General features: G+C 35.2%; 1 protein-coding gene across 1 annotated transcript in view; it reads right to left on the reverse strand.

The window, feature by feature from the left end:
• The window catches only part of LOC105104839 (ankyrin repeat domain-containing protein 26), a 48,080-nt gene that overhangs the window by 16,584 nt on the left and 9,049 nt on the right, over nucleotides 1–22,447 (reverse strand). The window contains 14 exon segments of the mRNA XM_064478086.1: nucleotides 434–946; nucleotides 2,390–2,527; nucleotides 3,382–3,565; nucleotides 4,785–4,995; nucleotides 7,131–7,272; nucleotides 7,551–7,584; nucleotides 9,954–10,124; nucleotides 10,262–10,416; nucleotides 12,479–13,219; nucleotides 14,369–14,442; nucleotides 16,036–16,281; nucleotides 18,061–18,133; nucleotides 18,323–18,351; nucleotides 20,766–20,859. Coding sequence (XP_064334156.1) covers nucleotides 434–946; nucleotides 2,390–2,527; nucleotides 3,382–3,565; nucleotides 4,785–4,995; nucleotides 7,131–7,272; nucleotides 7,551–7,584; nucleotides 9,954–10,124; nucleotides 10,262–10,416; nucleotides 12,479–13,219; nucleotides 14,369–14,442; nucleotides 16,036–16,281; nucleotides 18,061–18,133; nucleotides 18,323–18,351; nucleotides 20,766–20,859 — 2,805 coding nt within the window.

Below are 22,447 nucleotides of genomic sequence, written 5' to 3' on the forward strand. Positions count from 1 at the left end.
ATCTTTTCTCTCTTTTTTTCTTTTACTTTTCTTGTTCACACAACTGAATCTTAATTTCAAAATACTTATTTTAGGTCTGAGCATTTCATTTATCTGCTTCATCACGACACTAAAATGTGGTGACAGGAAGATTAAAATGATTTGGGCAGTGTAAGAGTAAATTACTAAGACCTGCCTATATCTGTCAACAACTTACAGCTTAATCTCTTAGAATTTCAGGTGACACGGCATCTTTACTCAAAGTAAAGGACCTCTCAGGCCTAACTTTTGTTTGCTGGATGCAAGAAATGCCTTTAGGCTGCTTTACAGTGTATATATTTATAGCCCACACATTTTTTATATTCAACTATTTTCAACATTCAGCTTTCATTGGATACTACTTTGAATTTTCTTTGAGGAAGTCTGAAAATTAGTTCTCCTGCTGGGTACTTACTTCCATTTCTGCTCTGTCAGTTTCATACTGATACAGTCTGTCCTTTAAACATATGTATTCATTGATTAATTCCTTGTTTCCTTCCTCCAGCATCAGAACTCGTTTGCTCATGGCTTCAAGTTTTCCCATGTGATCCAGAAATGGCTCTGGGATATTAAGTATTGTCTTTTTACTTTTGGCCTCATTTTGAGCAACTTCCAGTTGCTGTTGAAGCAACATGTTTTCACTTCATAGTTCACATACTCTCTCCTTCAAGAATGCCTGCTTTCCGATGTATTGGTTCACTTTCCCTTGTTTGCTCTGAGACAAGGATTCAGTTTCCTTGTTTGAACACTGGGCTTGGCCTTGGTCTCTACACACACATTCTAATACCAACGTCGTTGGTCTAAGAGCATCTCTCTTGGGGTGGAGCTCAATTTCTTGGTCACGGAATTGACTTCCAGCTTCAGGAATTTGCTGAGGAAGCACCTCGCTGTTATCTTTTGGGTCAGACAGCTCAAAATCCATTGTGTCCTGTAAGTGAAACCCCTCATCTCTTACTCTTAGAACTGTACTCAATAAACTGACATATCATAATTTCCTTTGAAGTGAAAGACTAATCTCTAAGTTTATACAACAAAAAGTTTGCAATAACTGGGTATCCAACTGGAAAAACTTAAGATGGATACAAATCTCAAACTTTAGACAAGCAGAAATCCCCAAAAGTTCAAAAATTTAAGACAGTAAATCCATGAAAGTAAAAAAGAAACCACAAAAGGATGTTTAAGAAGCTCAGAATTGGAAAGGCCTTTCTTTCTCTGAAATACAACAAACCCAAAAGGCTTAAAATAAAAAAATGAATAAATCTGACTACACTTAAAAATTGTATCTGACATAGAACCTTTACAGCTACCCCCAAAGTAAGAGCCTTAGCTCTGTATATATTTGGACAGATTAAATTTCCTAAAAAAATTTTTTTCCTGAGAATATTCCACAAATATTCTCCCTTTCTAACATTTTTAGAGCGAGTTATAAGAATTACTCCTACAGAGAAGTGATAAATCTAAGCACTGTACTAAGCACGTCTACAAACATCAGTTAACTCATTTAGCTGTGACAATTCTGGAATAAAGGGTTAAAAACACAAGCAAGCTGCAGGGTTTCCCCCAGGGCTTCTGACTCTCTGACTCTTACACCAAACCAAAGCTACTTCTCTAGGATAAATACATAAACACAAGAGAAGCCTTGTATTTCCCTAATGCTGAATACACTAAAGGTAAAGAAGGTCAAATTTACAGAGCTCTTCTTAGAAAATCAGGAGACAATTTGCTTCTGCAATAATTTTTATTTCTTCTTCATGGTGCCTATAACAGTAATGGATGTGAAACAGCAGGGAAACACAGTGAACTGTTTTATTAAAAATATACTACAGATCAATAAATTATCACTAAGTATAGATTACGGCATATCTATCACTATATTCAAAAGCTCCTTGTACTGAAATCGGATACCACATGGAGCAGAGCGTTACTTTTTATCACACGTAGGAGAATGACACCCAGACTACGGTTTCTGAACTGGCTATACTTTTTCCTCCTTACCATCAGTGGAAATGATAAAGTAACCTCTCCATTCATCTATCAAAGGAGTGAGATCTCTGCCAGAAACTAGAATGCCTGCCATTAGTAGCAACAGTTTTGAGATAATGGGAAGTTCATCTATTCCTATGGAAAATATGAACAGCCTCTCCTTGGATGAGGCCATTGTGAATGTCACTACATCACTGTTGCCGGCAAATGGATTTGAATTCAAAATATTGCTTTATCCAATGGACCAGAAATGAAACCCCCAGAAAATCTATTTACATATATAGGCTTTTAAAGCCCTCTATGCTTTCTGTACCTATAGTATTGGTTTTTAAACTATGTAAGTATACAAATTCATACACACACATTTGAAAATGACTAAAGAAAATACCTCAGCATTCATTTTCTCATTAGCCTTTTCTGCCTCCTTTTGTTGGGAAAGATGATGGGCCAGGATTTCATCTTGTATTACTCTGGCATTCTGCTCTCGAGAAAGCTGTCTCTGAGCGTCATTTCTCTCTTCTTCAACCTGGAGACATATTTCATTGGGTTTTGGGTTTTATACCATGAAAAAAAGTAAAAAAAAAGCTTAGGAGGGGAATCTTTAAAAAATTTTTTTAAAAACTGTGAAAAAGAAGTAGCCTTTTTAAGCACAGGGATCTTTAATGCACATAAATAACTCAAATTCTAGTATGTATGACAGCTAAATTAATCACAGACCAAAAACACAAGGGATGTAGTATCATGAAAGAAAAAGTTTTTTTTAAACACTTTTTAAATTGAGTTATAGTCATTTTACAATGTTGTGTCAAATTCCAGTGTAGAGCACAATTTTTCAGTTGTACATGAACATATATATATTCATTGTGACTTTTTTGTGTTGTGAGCTACCACAAGATCTTGCATATATTTCCCTGTGCTATACAGTATAATCTTGTTTATCTATTCTGCATATGCCTGTCAGTATCTACAAATTTTGAAATCCCAGTGAAAGAAAATTTCTGTATAAGGCATTTAACCAGTTCCATCACAGTCTCAAGGCAATTTAGCCTGGATTTTAACTTCAAAAAGCCAAAATTAACACATGGATTTGAATTAAGACTTGTTACTTTGCTGAATGGACCAAAACCATCAATCCTTATGTTAATGATTAAGCTCAATTTAACTTCCATTCCTTCATTCAGAAAAGACACAGAGCATCTATTAGATGCCAAGAACACCAAGAAATTAGTAAGTTAAGCTCTAAATGTCATAGCTCATATTTAGGATGAAATAACTTTTATTTGTTTTAAATGAAAATATAGATTAATTCAAAGGGATATTATAAATAATATTGATGAAACAGTGTGAGAGATATGAAATTTTCACCTAAGACTGATTTACCTGATTCAGTTTATTTCTTATGCTCTTCAGTTTGCATTGTAGTGCTCGGGCAGTGATTTCAAGTTGTTGCTTCAGGTAAACTTGCTCATTGTATTGTTTCTCTTTTCTTTTTAAATCATCCTTAGTGTTCTCATATAATATATAAGCATTTTTCTTCTTCTTTGTTTCTTGTTTTAACGTGAATCTGCAGTGAAATATGCTTACCTTAAAATTTATTTTGTTAGAAAATAAAAAGTTCATTTTATGATCTGGTTCTTCACATGATGATTTACTACCCTAATGGAATTTCTATGTTCTCAGTTTTTTTTTTTCATTTCTAAGTCTCACATTTTAAATTCCTCACTTCAATCTCTTCATAAAGATATATGAGTATATATATATATATATATATATATATATATATATAATATATATATATATATATTTGAAATATATATATATTTGAAAAGTAGCAATGAAAACACATAATGCTACTGAGTTTCAGTAAAGAGTAACTCTGGTAAATAGTGTAGGAAAGAAATTTTGCAATTATTCAGTAAGGTTTGAGTTGAAAATTACCCCTTGTCCCCCACATAGTCAAACATTGCTCCTTCATTAGGACAGAGAATTTAGTTACTAATTAAAAGAGAAGTTGCTATTTAGAAACAAGTTTGTAAGTTCATGAGAGATAAAATTTCAACTTCATGAAGTATTACAGGGACTCCTAAATGATCTCCAGGGGAAGGTAACATCCACAGACGTCTTTTCCAGAACACAGATCCACTAATTAGCATAATCCAAGGCGAGGCTGGGGAGTCTACGCCCTGATGCCCTACACTTTATGTTTCTTCTTTTGCAACACTTTGAACTTACCTTGTTGAATATTATTTATGTAGTAAATCATTTTTAAATCCCTTTTGGTACAAGGCAGGATCCATATTAAGTAATTAAGAAATAAAGAGTAATCCATGCTTTCAGCATAGACCTTTGAACTAATCTTATCTCTGTATGAGAGATGCTGAATAAACTAACCAGTAATCACTTTCCATTTTACTTTTTAGTCCATCCATTCATACGTTAAGAATCAAACTGCATAAAAATTTTTTAAAGTTTCTGCCTTGAGAAAAATGGTCATTTCATAATTCTGCAAGTGGGAATGTAAAGTAATATAAACTTTCTGGAGGACAATTGAGAGATAAGGATCAAAGATTTTTTTTTTAAAGAAATACAGAATGAGGAGATATATATATATATATATCTCGCTGTGTTATTTCCAAGAGTCTCATATTCCACAAAATTAATGAAATTTTCTCCCTTGTAAAATCCCAAAATGTCAGTTAGCAATGATAAAGACTTCTCCTACATATCTACAGTGTTAAAGATAAGGAGTTCCAATATTTCTTTAAAACCAAGAAATTCAGTACCTCATGCTGCAGAGCTCTCATTCCCATTCCACATTTTGAAGTTTTAACTGTGATTTTGCTTCTCTTGTTTTCAACAGCTCTGTTTGTAGCCAGTTCACCTTATTTTCCATTTCTTTAATTTTTCCTCTAAGTAGTTCACAGTGAGATTCTTTCAGTTCTATTGATCTGAATGAATGAACTGGATCCTGAATTTTCAATAACCTACCAGAATCTGCATTAGGAAGAAAACAAAAATAGAAACAAAATACATGAATAATTTTTGTGTATAAAGGACTGTGCATTTTCACATTCATTCATCCATACATTGAAAAAATGGATATTGAGCATCTATAACGTGGAAGACATTCTTCTAAGCTCTGCAGATATTAAAAGAATGACAAAGTAATATTATGAACATTATGCAAATAAACTTGACAATTCAGATGAAGTGGGTAAAATTCCTTGAAAGAGAGAAATTACAAAAGCTCAATTAAGAAAGAACAAATAAGCTGAAAGGCCCTGTATCTTAAACACCGAAACAAAAGTCCTATTTGAAGACCTTATGACAAAGACAATTCCAGTCCCAATGGTTACACTGGTGAATTCCACCAAATATTTTAAGAAAGTTTAATACCAATTCTACACAGATTTTCCTCAAAAAAATGAAGAGGAAGAAATATGTCCTCATTCTGTAAAACTAACATTACCCTGAATCCAAAACCAGACAAAGATATTACCAGAAAGGAAACTAATGTCATGAAAATGGAGGTAAAAATTCTAAACAAAACATTAGCAAGTTAAATCCAACAATACAGGATAATTCATCACGACCAAGTGGGGTGTATCCCAAGAATGCAGGGCTGTTTTAACACATAAAAATCAATGTTATTCATCATATTAACAAACTAAAAAAGAAACCATATGATCATGTCAGTGGATAAAAAGAGGCACTTGCCAAACCTCAACATCTATTCTGATAAAAACTTTCAGCAAACTAGGAACCAAGGGAACATCTTCACTATGTCAAAGATCTGTGCTACAGCTGGCACCATACGCAATGGTGAAAAATGGAACGCTTTTCCCAGAAGGTGAGGAACCGGACAGGAATGGCTTCTCTTACTCCTTCTATTCAGCACTGTACTGGAGCCAGTGCATCAGGCAAAATGAAGAAGCAAAAGACATCTAGATGGGAAATGAAGAGGTAAAACTGTCCGCTAATCAGCGGGGAATATGATTACATGGTGCGAGTCAGCTAACTCCAACCTGTGGGCTGGGTTGCTTGCTTTGGTAAATAAAGTTTTACTGAAATACAGCCACACCATTAACTTGTGTACTCTCTTTGGCTATTCTTGTTGCAACAGTGACAGAGCTGATTAGCTATGATAGAGAATGTATTTATTGGCTGCAAGTCTTAAATGTGAACTATCTTTAGTAAGACAGTAGTTTAAAGAAGAAAAAGCTTGACCACCTTTGGTTTCATAGATCCTTAAGAACGCTACCAGAACTAATCAATGAGTTCAGTCAGGTTGGAAGGCACAAAGTCAGCATACAGAAATCAACTGTATTCCTATCAGAAACTAAAATTTAAAACATATTATTTTAAAACAAACAAATAAATATACACTACTTACGACACTGAAAAATAAGAAATACAGGTAAACATAAAAGATGGAAAGACCCAGACACTAAAAACTCTTAAAATATTACTGAGAAAATCAAGGAAGACCTATATAAATGGAGAAATAAACTTGGTTCAGGGTTAAAAATTCCATATTGTTAAGAAGTCAATTCTCCCCAAATTCATCTACAGATTCAACATAATCTACATCTAATTTCCAGGACACTAGCAGACTTTTTTTTTTTTTTTTTTTTTTACATTGACAAGATGATTCTAAAATTCATGTGGGAAGAAGGGTAACAAAAGGAAACAAGATGAAGCCAGAGGACTGTGGCCTTTAACCATGGAGCTACGAGAAGCAGGAGCTGGATCTTAGGCAAGGAGGTAACAAAGACCTGAATTTTAAAAACTACCTAGTAATCATGATTGCGGTGTAGACCAAGGTTCCAGGAGGTGGAACGGTGGAGAAGAAAGTACTGAGGTGATTTCAGCGTTCTAGGAGGGAAGCAGTGATAACCTGACCTTGGGTGAAGGCGTAGGAGCAGCAGAGCCAACAGAAAGCACAGGGAGTGGGAACGGTCACAGCCCCTGGCTGGCAGCGCACAACATGTCTGATCCTGCTTTAACACAGAGCAGGTTTCTGAGACGCAGCGAACTGTAACGTATCCGTGCTCCCTGGGGCAGTACTAGGTGTGCACACGTTACCACGAGATACTTAAAAAGGCTGTGTAGTCATACGGGGGCCCTACCTTTACTCTCAAGGCCAAGTTGTTCGATTAGCCTCAGGGTATTCTTACAGTTAGGGTAAAGCGACTTGCAATCCTCGGAAGCTGTTTCCCGTGACAGAGTTAAGTCATCGAGGCCATCCACAGAATTAATCTGCTCTTTGACCTACAGATAAATAATGTTATTTCACAGTGTATCCAACATAGTTAGAAAATATGCTCAGTGTACAGAGGTGATAAATATCCATCTTTTTATGAGAGCAAAAACACAGACACTTCTCGAAAGAACTGATGTTTGTCAAAAGGCTAACTTTATCAATAGTGTTTCTCAATTATTTTTAAGTAAATGTCTCTACAACAAAGGAGGATTTTCTGTTTTTCCAGTCTATCTTTTATAAATTTTTTTTTACTACAGGAAAATATTTTTATAATATCATACTATACCTTGTCCTTTTTAGTAGACGTTTTCTTTGAAGACCTGAAAAAAGAAAAAAGCAATTCATTTAAGCCAAATACTAAATACTGAAAACACAAGAAATATGTAAATCTATTATTTTTTATATAAAATCATTGCATTGATAATTAATTTTCAATAAAAGGGATTAAACAAAAAATGGAAACAGCAACATTAAAGGACAAAGAAAGTATATCAATTATATTATTAACAAAGTATTAAATTTAGATCAAGCAGACAAGCAAAGGAAAAGGAAGAACACAACATTACTTGTATTATTTGATAGGAAAAAACATACCAGGATTTTCTTGTTGTTGTCTTTTTCAATAAAAACTGGCATTTATGGCAATAAAACCTATTTGGAAAGTATTACTTAAGTCCTTATATGAAAGAAACCCTTTTCTAATAATCATGATATTAGCTTTTTTGAGGACTTAGTGTGCAACTTCTGTGCATTATTATCAGCACTTTACATGTCTTGAAGACATATTAATCCTCACAACAATCCTGGGAGGTAGGTAATATATTAGGTACTTTACCCAGGAAGAAAATGAGGCACAGAAAGGCTAAGTCACTTGTCAAATCCCCTATGTCTGCCTAGAATTCCAACCCAGGCAATCTGGCTTCAATAATTGCATTTCACAATATGCTAAGAAAGTAATATTTTTTAAAGTATTTTTAACTAATGTAGTAAATGAATCTCTTATTATTCTATGTCTAGGTATAATTATAAATAATTTCTGGGGCATATGTCCAGAAGGAACCCTACTTCAAAATGACACTGGCACCCCAATGTTCATAGCAGCACTATTTACAATAGCCAAGACATGGAAACAGCCTAAATGTCCATCAACAGATGACTGGATAAAGAAGATGTGGTATATTTATACAATGGAATACTATTCAGCCATAAAAACCAACAACATAATGCCATTTGCAGCAACATGGATGCTCCTGGAGAATGTCATGCAAAGTGAAGTAAGCCAGAAAGAGAAAGAAAAAAACCATATGAGATCACTCATATGTGGAATCTAAAAACAATACCAAAACAAAATATAAATACAAAACAGAAACAGACTTACAGACATAGAATACAAACTTGTGGTTGCCAAGGGGGCAGAGGGTAGGAAGGGACAGACTGGGATTTCAAAATGTAAAATAGGTAAACAAGATTATACTGTATAGCACAGGGAAATATATATAAGATCTTATGGTAGCTCAGCAAAAAGAAAAAAAATGTGACAATGAGTATATGTATGTTCATGTATAACTGAAAAATTGTGCTCTACACTGGAATTTGACACAACATTGCAAAACAACTATGTTTCAATAAAAGAAGTTAAAATAATAATAATTTCTGAATCTTAACACCTTTTTTTTTTTTTTAAATAAAAAGACTTTAGACCTAGGCAATACTGGAAATCTACTTTTAATAAAGATTTGCTTTTGCTAAAGACATTAATCAGCGGGCATTCATTATCCATTCAGCTGTTCATGCATTTGACATGTCCTTATGGAGCATGATGGCTTTTTTAATTTAGAACTTAGTAATCCAAAAGTAATCATCTGTGATAGATTGTTAATAGTTTATTATTCTATAGTATATAAACAAAATCTTCTCCTCCTTCCTAGGATCTAAACAAATATTAAGTTAATATAATCTGGTATTTTACAATAGCATACAAAACCATAGCCACTCATGATGATACTGTCAAGGACACTATAAAATCTAGACTCATCAAGGAATGATTAAACCCTATTCAGTATGGCCTAAGTGTTTGTATAGTTATTATGAGTATAAATTTTTAAAAATCTATGGACAATGGTGTAACTTTAAAGTCATTATATGCATATTCAATTGTGTAAGGATATTACGCTTCAAAAATAATGAATAAGCCCTTACAACAAAACCATACATGAATAGAAGTTTACTACAATATTTTAGATAACACAGTACAATCAATACACTTTCTAATATCAGAAACGCAAACAAGATGAAATTGAAAAACACGTCTTCTATGGAATCACATCCAGCAGCATACAGACGTGCTCTACAAACTACCATCTCATCATTAAAAAAAGAAAGGGAACCCCCACGAGTTCCACGTTCCCCTTCAGTTATCACCCAGCCCTCTCCTGCCTTTCCAGGTAATGTCCTCTGGGGGGCTGTTCACACTGATTCACTGCAGCCCAGCTCCCATGGGGACGCATTATTGAAACTACTTCTGGTCAAAGGCACTTGTCCTCATCTTAACCTTTTGCCAGTGTTCCTCTGATACAGCTGAGAATTCTCTTGCCTTGGCCTTTGCACTATATGTTGCTGTTCTATTTCCAGAGAAGGTAACCGCTACTAGTATGCCCTCACCTAGAAATAAAGAATTTGCACATTTTACCTGCCACAACCTTGATCTCCTTCACTTAAACTGCTGTTGTCATTCATGTGTTGGAGACCACCAGCCAGCGAGGCAGTCTTCGCAAATACATGTGAAGTCACAGATGCTTTTAATGTCCGTTTTCCACTTTCGTTCTTCTTTACTTCTGTCATACACAAGCCAGGACAGCTACTTTAAAACAATCCATAAAAAAGCCAACTTTTAAAAAATAATTCTACTGATAAATTAAAAAAATTTTTTTGTAAAATTCCAAGTCTATATCTAGGAAAATAGTAATTACCTACTGCTGAATACTGATCTAGGCTTACCTATCAGAATCACCTTTCTGTAGAGCAGGAAACTGCTGGTCATCAGTTTTTCTCCTCTTCCTCTGCTGAGTTAATCCTTTATGATAGCTGCCATCACACATGGTTTCTGATCCTTTCAGTTCACTGCTTTTGTTCCTGTTCTCTTCTACTTCAACCTTCAGTAAAAGTTTGATAAAAAGGGTAATTATTACTTTATTCATTATAAACACTTTGTTTTCATTCATTTTATCATTTGACTCAGAGTTTGCCCTGATTTCAATTGATTAAAATATTTTTGTGCTTTCTTTAATTTTTATCATTTCAAGTCATTGAAATGCTTCTAAATTCTGCTTCTTTCTGTTTGAGGAAAAGAAACAGAATTTCCAACATTTCAAAAAGGACTTTCTAAATGTTGTGGTCTTACATCCACTCTTTCCCATGTGAATGGCAGAGACAGAGAAATAGAAAGACAAAGGCATAAAATTTGGCCTCTTCTGTCTTTACCACCTAGATTTTGTATTAAACAGCCAGATTTAGAAGATGTCACACCTTGGTGCTTCAGTGACAGAAAGGAAACATCCTTCTTTCTGTGCTACTGCTATCCTTTCCCCACTACTTTTTATAATTCTTGTTTCATTTGGATCCTGGGGTATCAAAAAAGTGGTGTTTAATAAAATACATAAACCCAAGTTTACCAAAAGGAGCAGAGTGAAACTGATGAATTGCCAGTAAGTGTGGAATTCTGCAAAAGGAATAATGCTTCCCAATTTCACATTTTATAGCTCGACGGCATAGGAGTAATGAATGATCTACTTTAGCCCCACTGTTTACTGATAATGGGAACACAACCAAGAAAGGTTAAGTGATTTGTCCAAAGTCCCTAAAGCAGTATTGCCCAGTATTTTACGGTGTCAGAAAAGATGATACAATTCTGTAACACTGAATCTAATAAACTACCAAATAAATTCATCAAATTGATCAGATAAGTTAAAAGTGTGACTTTGGCAAAGTTGGGGGCAGGGCTCATCTCGTTTTTCTATTAAAGGAGAACACCTTCAGATTTCTATCTTTAACACTCTTTGCACCTCACACAAAAGAACAAACACACACATTTTACTAGAAGTAAAAAAAAAAATCATTCAGTGCATCTCAAAACTCAAGTTTTCTCCTTTGGAGATAAATACTGAATTTTTTTTTTGCTGAGAGTTCATACTACCTATATGATAAAGTCATACATGTCAAAACTTACTACATTTTATTAAATAATATAATGTAGGTGTCTGCCTCAACAGAAACACCTGAAAGTGGTGATTCAAGAATATGTGGGAACACATGTATTTGTTCTTAAGAATATCTCAAAGTGGCCATGATGGAATTCTAAGTGTCCAGTGATCAGTAAGACAGATAAGCCCACACTCACTAACAAATAATACACGGATCAGTTTAGTGAAAGCGTGTGCTTATATCCCTTCTCTCAGTCACTGCTTCCTTCCCATGCTATGGAAGTGCAACTTACATTTAAGCCAACAGATTAAAACAAAAAAACAAAAAAACAAAACCCTTGAGCTTATTATATTTCCTAAACCATTTCACTTGCGTTTATTCCGGCTCAGAAGGTCACGTGGCACACAGCTGAATTACTTTCCCACTTCATACGAAAGACTGGCACAGAGACTTAGGTTGGTTAAGGAACAAAACCCAGGAAAATACTTCCCTGAGTTCCTGTTATTTAGATGGCAGAAATAGTCTGTTTCTACACAATTACATATTTAGATGACCCCGTTTTATACATAGGCTATTTTCATAAGTGGAAAATCAGATCAAATATGGATCAGAATGGAGAAGATTATTGATAATAAGAGTAGCAGCAAAGGAACCTCTACCTCTTTCTGAAGCTGAATTTTCTTTTTCCAAAGCCAGGAATTCTACTTGTAACATGCCTACCTCATTCTTAAACCTTTGCATACCTTGGTGTAACTCTTTTAGATATACTTTGGATGTTCTGTTACCATTTGATGGAGAAGAACTCACATTTCCTAATTCAGGGTCCATGTTTTTAGAGTTATCAGCACTGCAGTTATCTGCAAGCGATGGCTTCTGGAGGTGGTCTTGTATTGGTTTGGTTTTCTTACAAGTAATTGAAACAGCAGACATATCATGACTTTTTATTTGAATCACGTGTTTCTCCTCACTGGAGTGGGCAAGCCACAAACCAAAAAGGCTTTCTGGATCACTTACCTGAGGTGCACGTCCAATGTCTGATTTCCAGTGAGTATTTTGGTTCCTTTTAGGTTTTCTTTTTGTAGCAAATTCTTGGTCTTCTTTCACTTTAAATGGAACTCGGTTCCTTACTTCATTTTCTCTACCATTACAAAAACTCTCCTCAGTTTTGCTAAAAACGTGTTCAGTGTCTGGTTTATCATTTTCATCCAACTTATTTTCATTTAAACAAAGTTTTGAAGATGACTGGCAACCATACTTTCTTGACTCAGACTTGGAATAAGATGGAAAAACATTTTCAAGACTGGACTCTTTGTGTTCAGAGAATGCCTGGAATCCTACAGAGACAGAGGCTCCAGGTGCATCATTTTCCCCTAAATCAAATATATTATCTGTCACATTGGAAGGTAGTTCCTTTAAGTCACCATGTAGTTCAGAGTTGTCATGTAGTGGCTCTACCTTACGATGAAAAGTAATTTTGCATTTTTCGTGGATTTTACTGATTTTCTGATTTAACTTCTTTGTGATAAATTCTGAATTATTTTTCCAGTCGAATTTGCCTTGTTTGACCCACATGTCCTCATGCTTCTCCACACAAGAATGTTTTGAAGATACAGGTATGTCCTTTCTGTCATGTTCCTTATTCATTTCTGGTTCTATAGGCATTTTTTGCAGATGCACAAGTGAAAGATTAATCTGCTTGATGTTATCTTCAGATTTCTTTTCTTTCACAGTACATGCTTGTAAAACACATTTATCCTTAAGTAGTCAAGTATGGATAAAGAAAAATTAGAAAATAATTAAAATTTAACAAACTTCTTAATCTATGTTTGGCTACTCACAAACTAAGAAGTGAAACATAACTTGCCTTAGCCTTGAAATAGGAGAAAAACAGGAACTCAGAAACCTAACTTTGTCACTGTTTGTTTGCACTAAACAATTCACACGTGTTAAATCTACCAAGAATTAGAGATTAGATTTTTAACATTACAAAGATTTCCTCACTAAAAAATATTTTACCTCTCGTACCTTAAATAGTGAGCCCCTCCAGTGCATGTAAAGATTTTTTTTTAAAGGACTAATAACTGGAGAATAAGCAAACTGTAAATTATTAGGAGCCAAAATCAATTAACATCAATCAGAAAGAGGAACAAATTTCTGAATTTTAATGCAAACGATATACTAAGATTGTGATCTATCTCAATATATATTCTCTGCATCCACTGAGTTATATTATACTCTAACATTCACTAGTGAGAGTGAATAAAAGAATTTTTTAATAATATTTACTGATTTCCTACCCTGAAATGAAATAAATTAGGAAGTTTTTGTTTGTTCCCTAACAGCAAAGTTCCAATCCTGGAAAGTTTGATTCTCTTACTAGGCAGTTGGGCTGACTCTATGACCCCTATTCTCTCCCTGATTGTAGATTCTGAAATCGATTACATAGAGATCACAAGACAGAAGAAATCTTTCACCTTGGCATTAATGACTTGCAGTTTGAAACTGCAAATTTTGGACTACTGGGAATGACTTTTCCTTACATAAAACTAACTCGGTGGCCATCACTGCTATATTATTTACAATTTCAACTGCTTATATCACATGATTTAATATTTGATATCACCTTCTTTATCTTGTGAGGAAGTTATAAAAATGGAAGAAGTAAACAATATTCAGGAAGTTTTTTTGCCTCAATTCCAAGGATAAAGTTTAACTATAAATTATTATAGATCCTAACAATACTTTAAGTTTTGTAATTAGATAAAATGCTATTAAAAACTAAATATTAAATAATTATTTATTGACTCTAAAAGTCTAGTTTGAAAGGCAATTTCTTTTGAACTGTGTTATTAAAACACAGAAAACGGTATTAAACAAGAAATTTAAATTTACATTTTCACATACCTGTGAGAGGTTATTTTCACTCCCATCAAGTCTTTCTTGCTCTTCCTCAGATGCCCTTTGGAAGTCTGGGTCTGCTGAAAAATGAATATGCTTAGTTAAAATTCACTACTTAGAACAGCTAGATAAAAGGCATCATCTTTATAAAAACACAAAAAACATTTAATCAATTGACACTTTAATTTAAGCTTAATCTTTAGCTGGATATTTACTTCAAGAAATACTTCTAATTATCTAAAACTTCAACAAACTATGTGGGAAATACTAGATGTTGCCAGATTAAAAGTATACAACCACCTCAAAGTTTCACTCACAAATTGATTCACCAGACATGAACAAAACAAAGAGAAATAAAACAAAACTTAAAAATACAGTAGAAATATACAAAGTCACGATAGACTCTATTCTCTACCTCCTAACAGTACCTTTTTAACAACATACCAAGCTTCAAGAGCAATGTTATTCATGGTTTCCAAAATTACTGTTACTTTTTAATGCTTTTATCTTTCCTTAATCTGAAATGTTTCCCTCTATTGTTCTGACAGATTCCTTTTCCTCTTTGAAGACTCAGCCTGCTCTGTGAAGTCCTCTTTGATTGCAGCTGTCTTTCCACGGAGACACAGGGATCTCTTTCCTTGGAGCTACCTTGGTACTTCACAGATTTTTCTAGTGTGTCTTCACCAGCTGAACTGTAAACTATTTCTTTACATGTCTATCCTCTTTGCTTCTATGCTGTAGAGGACAAACTCTTAAAAGTATCTGTGTATAAACAGTATTTATTAGAAAAACTGAGTTTAGAGCTTGTAGTCACTACTACAGGAGATAACTGAAAATCTTTTTTAAATACAAAATTAATTCTACAGGTAAGGAAAGAAAAGATAAAACTATAGGAGCAGAAAAAATATTGTATGACTTATTACTACAGCTCTGATTATATCACTGATTAAGGCACTAAATTAATTGGTATATAAAGTAGAACACATATTATATGTGGTTAGTCAACAGACTGGGTATCCTAGAATTAGAATTGATATTCCATATATTATTTTTAAGGATAAAGCACTCCTTAAAAACCAATATCCTTTTCGACCTATCAATCCATTAAAAATAATAAAACAAGCTGATATACTATGTGGACATGGTTAAGAAGGAGGTCCGGTGTAGCAAATTCCCAATGACTGCCACTACTGCTGGGAAAGCCACTTCTAAAATACAGAAAGGCAGAGAATATACTAGAAATATTTTGATATTTAGTTGCACAGGTGCTTTGCAGTTACACTGAATATAGCTATAATAAATATTTATAAATTCAGAGCTAGATAAAAATAAAGCTAAGAAACCATATTTTCAGAAGGGAATCTTTGGATGTCCACCTAGGTTCCCCAACTAGTCACAAAGCTCTAGACATCACTCTCCTACCCACTCTCAGGAGTGTGCTAAATACTATTCTGAATGAGTTTACTTTCACCTAATTCTCTTTGCTATTTAATATGTTGCTTTGGTCAGAGGATGAATGTAAATGTCATGCTAAAAGGTCTTGTCTGGTTGCAGTTTGCATAAAAGGAGTAAACACAAAGGCGATCCTGCCACAAAGTGATTTCTGCAAAGTCAGAATATGGTGAAGCCATGCACAGGTAGACTATGGCTAGTTCTCTATGCTGTTTTATTACCTTCTTTGCTGCTTCTGTTCTCTGGCAGCTGTGACTCACACAGGCCACGGAGCGCTGCATTTTCTGAAAGACACATGGCTCCAATATTCGTCTGGTCTTTATCTACTAGGGCCATCTGCCTCAGTTCTGTGGGTGATGACTGGTTTGTGGTCACTGATTGTGATACCAATGGACATTTATCAAGTTTCAAATGCTCAGCTCTTTGACCAGCCTCATCATTGAGGCTCAAACTAGTAGAATCCCAGTCTGAAGAATATGAAAACAAAGTTTCCACTTATTAGGATGTGAATAGCAATATAAACTTGACTAACTTGTACAAATTCTCTTTCCAGAGCAGCAGCCCCACGTCCTCCTCTCCCCCCAAACACACTGCTCCTTCCCAGCTGGTTGTACTTTACATGCCACTGCTGTTCATATAGGGAACCACTGTCTCTCTTTTTTCTAATTTTAATTTTCTAGTATTACTTATTTGGATTCACTCATCACTCTCTATAAAACAGTCTATATTCCATAAGAGCTTTATGAATAATTATGACTCTTCAACATATGAATTTTTTCAGTAACAAAATCTATGTCTAACCAGCCATTCACTGGGCATTTAAATATGCATGACAGTATTGTGTCCTAGAGACACGGGCTTTAAGAAGACTTTTACTGAATGGTACTACTTAAATTACAATGAGACAGTCTTTCCTCAATGTACCAATATCTTCAGAATTCTTACCTTAAGCCTTGGATAAACATCATAAACTTATATAAGAAAGGATAGCCTTGAGTGACTAATTTTTTCCATATAAAAATAGGATAAGTCTAGGTACAAACTAGATCCAAAGAGTACAGAGTGCCATGAGAATGGGAATATATAACAAAAATGTTTTCCTTTTTTTTTTTATAAAAGAATTAAGTTGTCAGATTTAAGCTTTTTAAGACAAGTTAAAGGAAAAAAGGCAAGAAATGTAGACGTGAACTTTAAAGCCCACTTCATCACAAGGTCCCCTTTATCGTTTCACATCCATGAATCCTGTTTAAAAGAGCAGTTCTCAAGTGTCATCTGAGAAGCCCTGAAGTCCCAAGTTCCCTCCATCTAGGGAGTCCAGGAGGTCAAAACTATTTTCACAATAATACTGAACGCTATTTTCATTCTCATTCTCTGTTAAGCGTGCAGTGGAGGTTTCCAGATACATGACATGCGATAGCATCATAGCTCTAATGGCTAATGGAAAGTTTGCGTGTGCTTGTCTTTTAAATTCAGTTTTATTGTCTAATATACTAAACATCAATAGATACAGCCCACTTAAAAGTTCTTCAGAATTCTCAATAATTTTTAATAGTATAAAAAATATCCTAAACCCAAAAACTTTTAGGATTATTGTTTTAAAACATCGTGTCTACCAAATATTAAGGTAGGACTAATTACTTCCATCATTTTTAATAATCAAAGACACCACACACACACACACACACACACACACACACACACACACACTGCTAATCAAAACATCCAGTTGGCTTAAGATCTTTGGGCTAGGGAAATAGCTCAGTGGTAGAGCACATGCTTAGCATGCACAAGGTACTGGGTTCAATCACTAGGACCTCCATTAATAAGTAAATACATAAATAAATAGATATCATCAATGTGATAGCACTAGATGAAATAAAGTGAAATATGACTGACATGTTAGCAAGTGAAGCTTTACCCTATGTAAAGGTCAGAATTCAATTAAGCATTTTAAAACTCTGAAGAAATCTTAGAACCTAATAATCAATCTCTCAGAATCCCTGAGAAGTATAGGGACTCCAAACTGAGCACTTTAGTGTCTCCCAACATCAATAGAAACATCCAAGTCAGAGCTGACATTTTAAAAATCTACTTATTATGCTTATACATATCCTTCAAACATTGATACCAATAATAACATCTGCCTTGCTTATGTAATCTTTCAATTAAATTTGAAAAAATAAAAGGAATTAGGAATAAGAAGACTGTACTTCATTTCAGAGTTAAATTTGCATTGCAAAATTTACCTGATTTGAATGTTTGTAAATTCTTCATTTCTCCTGTTTTATTAGGAAAAGAATCTTTCACTCCAACTGCAGGCTGAATGGTTTTTGAAACAAACCAATTAGTAATGTACATTGATACACTCTGTAGCAATAATTCAAGGGGGGAGGATCTAGATCAGTGGTAGAGTGCCTGCTTAGCAGTCACATGAGGTCCTAGGCTAAATTCCTGGTACCCTCATTTAACAACAAAAAAAATTCAAGATAAAAGTATAACAGATTTTACCTTCAAGTGAGGATATTTTTCAGTCGAATCTAAAAGCCAAAAGGGACACATAATCAATTATATGTAAATACGAAGGCCAACTATCCATTCACGCAGACTTAGCACTGAGCACAATCCTCATGCTTGCTTTGGAAATGAACACGTTAGGTTTCAGTGTTTTGTTTTTCAGGGGCAGTTAGGACAGCAACAAGACAGAAATATTAATCCATTATAGGTACTGAATAAAGAACTGGAATTAAGGCTTAACAAAACATGCAATTAAGATTTCAAAAGTATGATTATGTTTCAAATGACTTTATAAAATAGAAATGTGCACATATACAAATGTGAACATGCTGCCTGAGGAGGAGAAAAGCGATCTTTAATCAGAGGAACAAGTCACGGCTCCAAGAAGACAAATGTGAAAGCTGATGGTAAAATGCAACAGCACATCTTTCATGCGACTGACACCATTAGACTACAAGTATTTATCATGCTCTTCAATTCGTCCTGTGATTTAGGAAGTCCAGTTGTGATGGCAGTTCATTTGAATGTGCAATTCACTTCTCATCAGAGAAAGTGTTATGAATTGATCAGCTTGGATACACACTTGTAGAATAATAGTTCATAAAAATATTCATTTTCTCCCATACCCACATGGGCTGTTGGTATGCCTACATTTCTTGAATCCTCTAGCCATCAAAGTTTCTTGATCCACTCATGCAATAAAGAATGTATACTGAGTTTTCAATATTGAAATCTGATAAAAAAAAAACACTTAGTTGCCACAGAATTATTAGATATTAAAAGTCTTTTATATTTCAAAACTTGTGTAGTATTCACTGAAAATAACCTTAGCATTTATGGAATGAACCCTATTAATTTTTTTTGTTTCCAAAATTAGTTTGGTTTGGTGAATCAGGCTAATGTTTAAAAGGATTTTTGTGAAACAACTATCTTATCAAAAAATTAGGTATCCTTAAAAAATAAAAAAAGCACAGCCAATGCTTCATATTCAAGTTAATCTCACTTAAATAACAAATACCAATACAATATGTATCTTTGAAGCCTGATAGGAGGAGTGGCTGCGGTTTACCCCAATTCTAGGCCCCCTCCTGATTCCAGTATTCTCTGGAGTGGCAGTGATCTAACCTGGCTTCAGTGCAAATATACTGACGCCATCGAAAAGGAGTTCTCTCAAGTTTCCTCAATTCCAAAATCACCTACCTGCGGCCTTTTTTCCCTCCTTCCTTTCACTTTCCCTTTCAAAGGTACCTCTAGATCTGTGGTCTTAATTCTTCCCCTTTTCTATTCTTTGGACGGATGATGCCCACCACTTCTTTTCCCTTTCTGCTTAGAAGCAGTATCTTACATCTCTAATTTCTACTTTAACTCTTTGCCTCCCTCTGGCTATGAACGTGCTCAGAAAAACAAAATCATTCTTTTCCTTGATGCTGTTGTGTCTTTAACTCCCCAGTGGCTCTTCTTCCAGATTCCTCTCAACACAAGTCTACCCTTTGAGCGTGATCTGAAGACCAGCAACAAGGGCATCACCTGAGAGCTTGTTAGAAACGCAGACCCACTGCTCAGAACGTGCACTTTTCACTGGGTCCCCAGGTGACTGAGTAAAATGTGAGAAACTCTGGTCTATACTGAGTCTGCTTCTACAGCACTCGGACTTAACTGATCCTTCTGAAACCAGCCGCACGCGTCTCACTGTAACACTTCCCCAAAAGCTGCATCAGGAGTTGCAGACTTTTCAGTGGACTCTTTACCAGGCCCCAGCTCCCCTGACCTTCCGGGAATGCACCCTGCTCTCTTCCTCTTTCCCATTCTTCTGTTGGCCTATGAGACACCATCCTATAAGGCAGCAACATGCTGCATAACATGAAGGTCCAGACATTGACAGCTGACCACACACGCCTGTGCTCACCCACGGCAGGCACACCCAGCTCTGCGTGATCAGGTACCGCAGTCCTCGCTGCTTTCCTAAGGGTCAGGGGGATGGGGGAGTGGAACATTCTGCTGTGCTTCCCAGACAAGCTTTGGTGCTGGAAGCAGCTCACTTCATACCCATCTCACTTCAAACACTCTTCTCTTCCTTCTTCTAAAGGACTATTCTACATTACCACCTCCTGCCAGGGACCCCCCTCCTTTTCCTTCATTTATTCCCCTCCTCTCTACCTCTCTCATTCTTCGCTCCCTCCTTCCCTCCTCCTGATTTCCTGACTGTCCTCAGGTCACAGAGCATCTTGAAAGAAAGCTAACAACTGAGCTCCTTAAACAGCATTCTAGTTTAATCTGTTGCTGACACCTGATAAAATATACAATTTACTTCCTTTTCTCCTCTTTTTTCTCACTATACGTTCAACAGGTGATTTTCTTTGGCTGAGAGAATAGATCCAAATCCATGTTTTAAATCAACATTCTGTCAAATGACTTTTTTATAAAATACAGTGCTTACTTTCTATTTGTCCATTTAATGAATTTTTTTCTCCTAGACCTGCAGCTCCAGATAAATGATCAACATAGTTCGATAGTTGAATCTTGGAGGTACTCTGTTAAAATTAATATTTATAATGAGTTGCATAAAGATTTCCTGATCCCTTTCTAAGGAAATACCTGTTTCCTACCTTATTATTATTTTTTTAATTTCCTATTTTAAAAGCAATTAGACTTAAAAAAAAATAAGCACATCCTGGAAACCCAAACATTTAAATAGAAAATTTCATATACACTCTTTAGATCAAGTCTTTTATCTTCAGTTGGCCTTTGACTCTGTAAACTGAGCATGGAAAGCCAGAGCAAATATTTTCACAGACAAAATACTGACTTACATGCAGATTTCAACAAAGAATTAACTTCAAAACATCTAATTCCAGTTTGCATTCCTTGACAAAAGAGGCCATTTTTAAAAAATACATATTTTTATATGTATCACTGAATTGCTTTGCAGTACACTTGAAACTAACATTATAAGCTGACTCCACTTCAATAAAAAATAAAATTTAAAATATACATATTTAAATATATTCTTTAATAAGTATATGTGCTATAAATTTAAAATGTTTCTTAGGACAGATACTGTTTTTAGCATTAAAATAACATACTTGGCATGAAAAGAAGCCTTGGAGTCTGTCATGTTGACTATTAACAGAACACTGTGGAAACTGCTACATTTCAGTAAACAAAGGCTTAGCAGAATCTATTATTTGATAAAACTTAAATTGATAGGAAAAATAGTTGAATAAAGTACCAAAGTTGAAAGAAAAACATTTATGTTTAAATTAACAGCAGAAAAAATTTAAATGTAGCTATGCAGCTCTTCAAAAAAGTACCATAAGCTTTACTTTACTTAGGGAAGAATAAGAACACTGTTCAGTGACCACTCGCATGTGCCAGGCCCTTATCATGCACATTCTCTTTTCTACAAACAACAATAATAAAAGTGATTCTAAGGACAGTTACCCACTTGCTGCTTCCTGGTCACTCCAAGATGCTGGAGCACCGTGATGAGCAGATGGGACCCGCTGTTCTGTCCTTCCGGAACATCCCTCCCCTGGACCTTCGTGTGACTGGCTCCTTCCTGTCCATCACCTGGCAGCTTTGGTCACACTCAGCTCTTTTCTGACTACCTAAATTCCACCCTTACTCCACCCCTGTCCTAACTACAAACTCCCCCACTGTTGTCTAACCTAACGCTCTCCACATTCCTTATGTGAAGGACTTACTGTCCCTGATAAAGGGTTCCTGTTTACTTGTTCTTCTGTTCCTGCCACTACAGCCTAACCCCTCAACTGCTACATTCAGTGTCTAACTGCCTGGTGCTAGTTGGTGTTCAGGAACAGGAATTTATTTAAGGTCAAAACATCTAAAGTCCCCAAAAGGCGTCAAGTACCAAAGCACTACATACCTATCGCAGATCTCCGATAATAGTCTACCGATACTCAACATACCCCAAATGAGAAATCCCCGTGCCCGCTCTAACTTTCCCATTTTATTGTCCTTCAGATTTTAAAAAAGTGTCCTCAACATTCCAGTAGGTCACTAGTGGCCACTGTGATCATTCTTACATTTCTATAGTACCCTTTACCGTTGACAATGTGTTTTCACACTTGTTACCACATTTTTGTTCATGACACATAA

The sequence above is a fragment of the Camelus dromedarius genome, chromosome 23 (genome assembly GCF_036321535.1).
Source record: "Camelus dromedarius isolate mCamDro1 chromosome 23, mCamDro1.pat, whole genome shotgun sequence".
NCBI lineage: Eukaryota > Metazoa > Chordata > Mammalia > Artiodactyla > Camelidae > Camelus > Camelus dromedarius.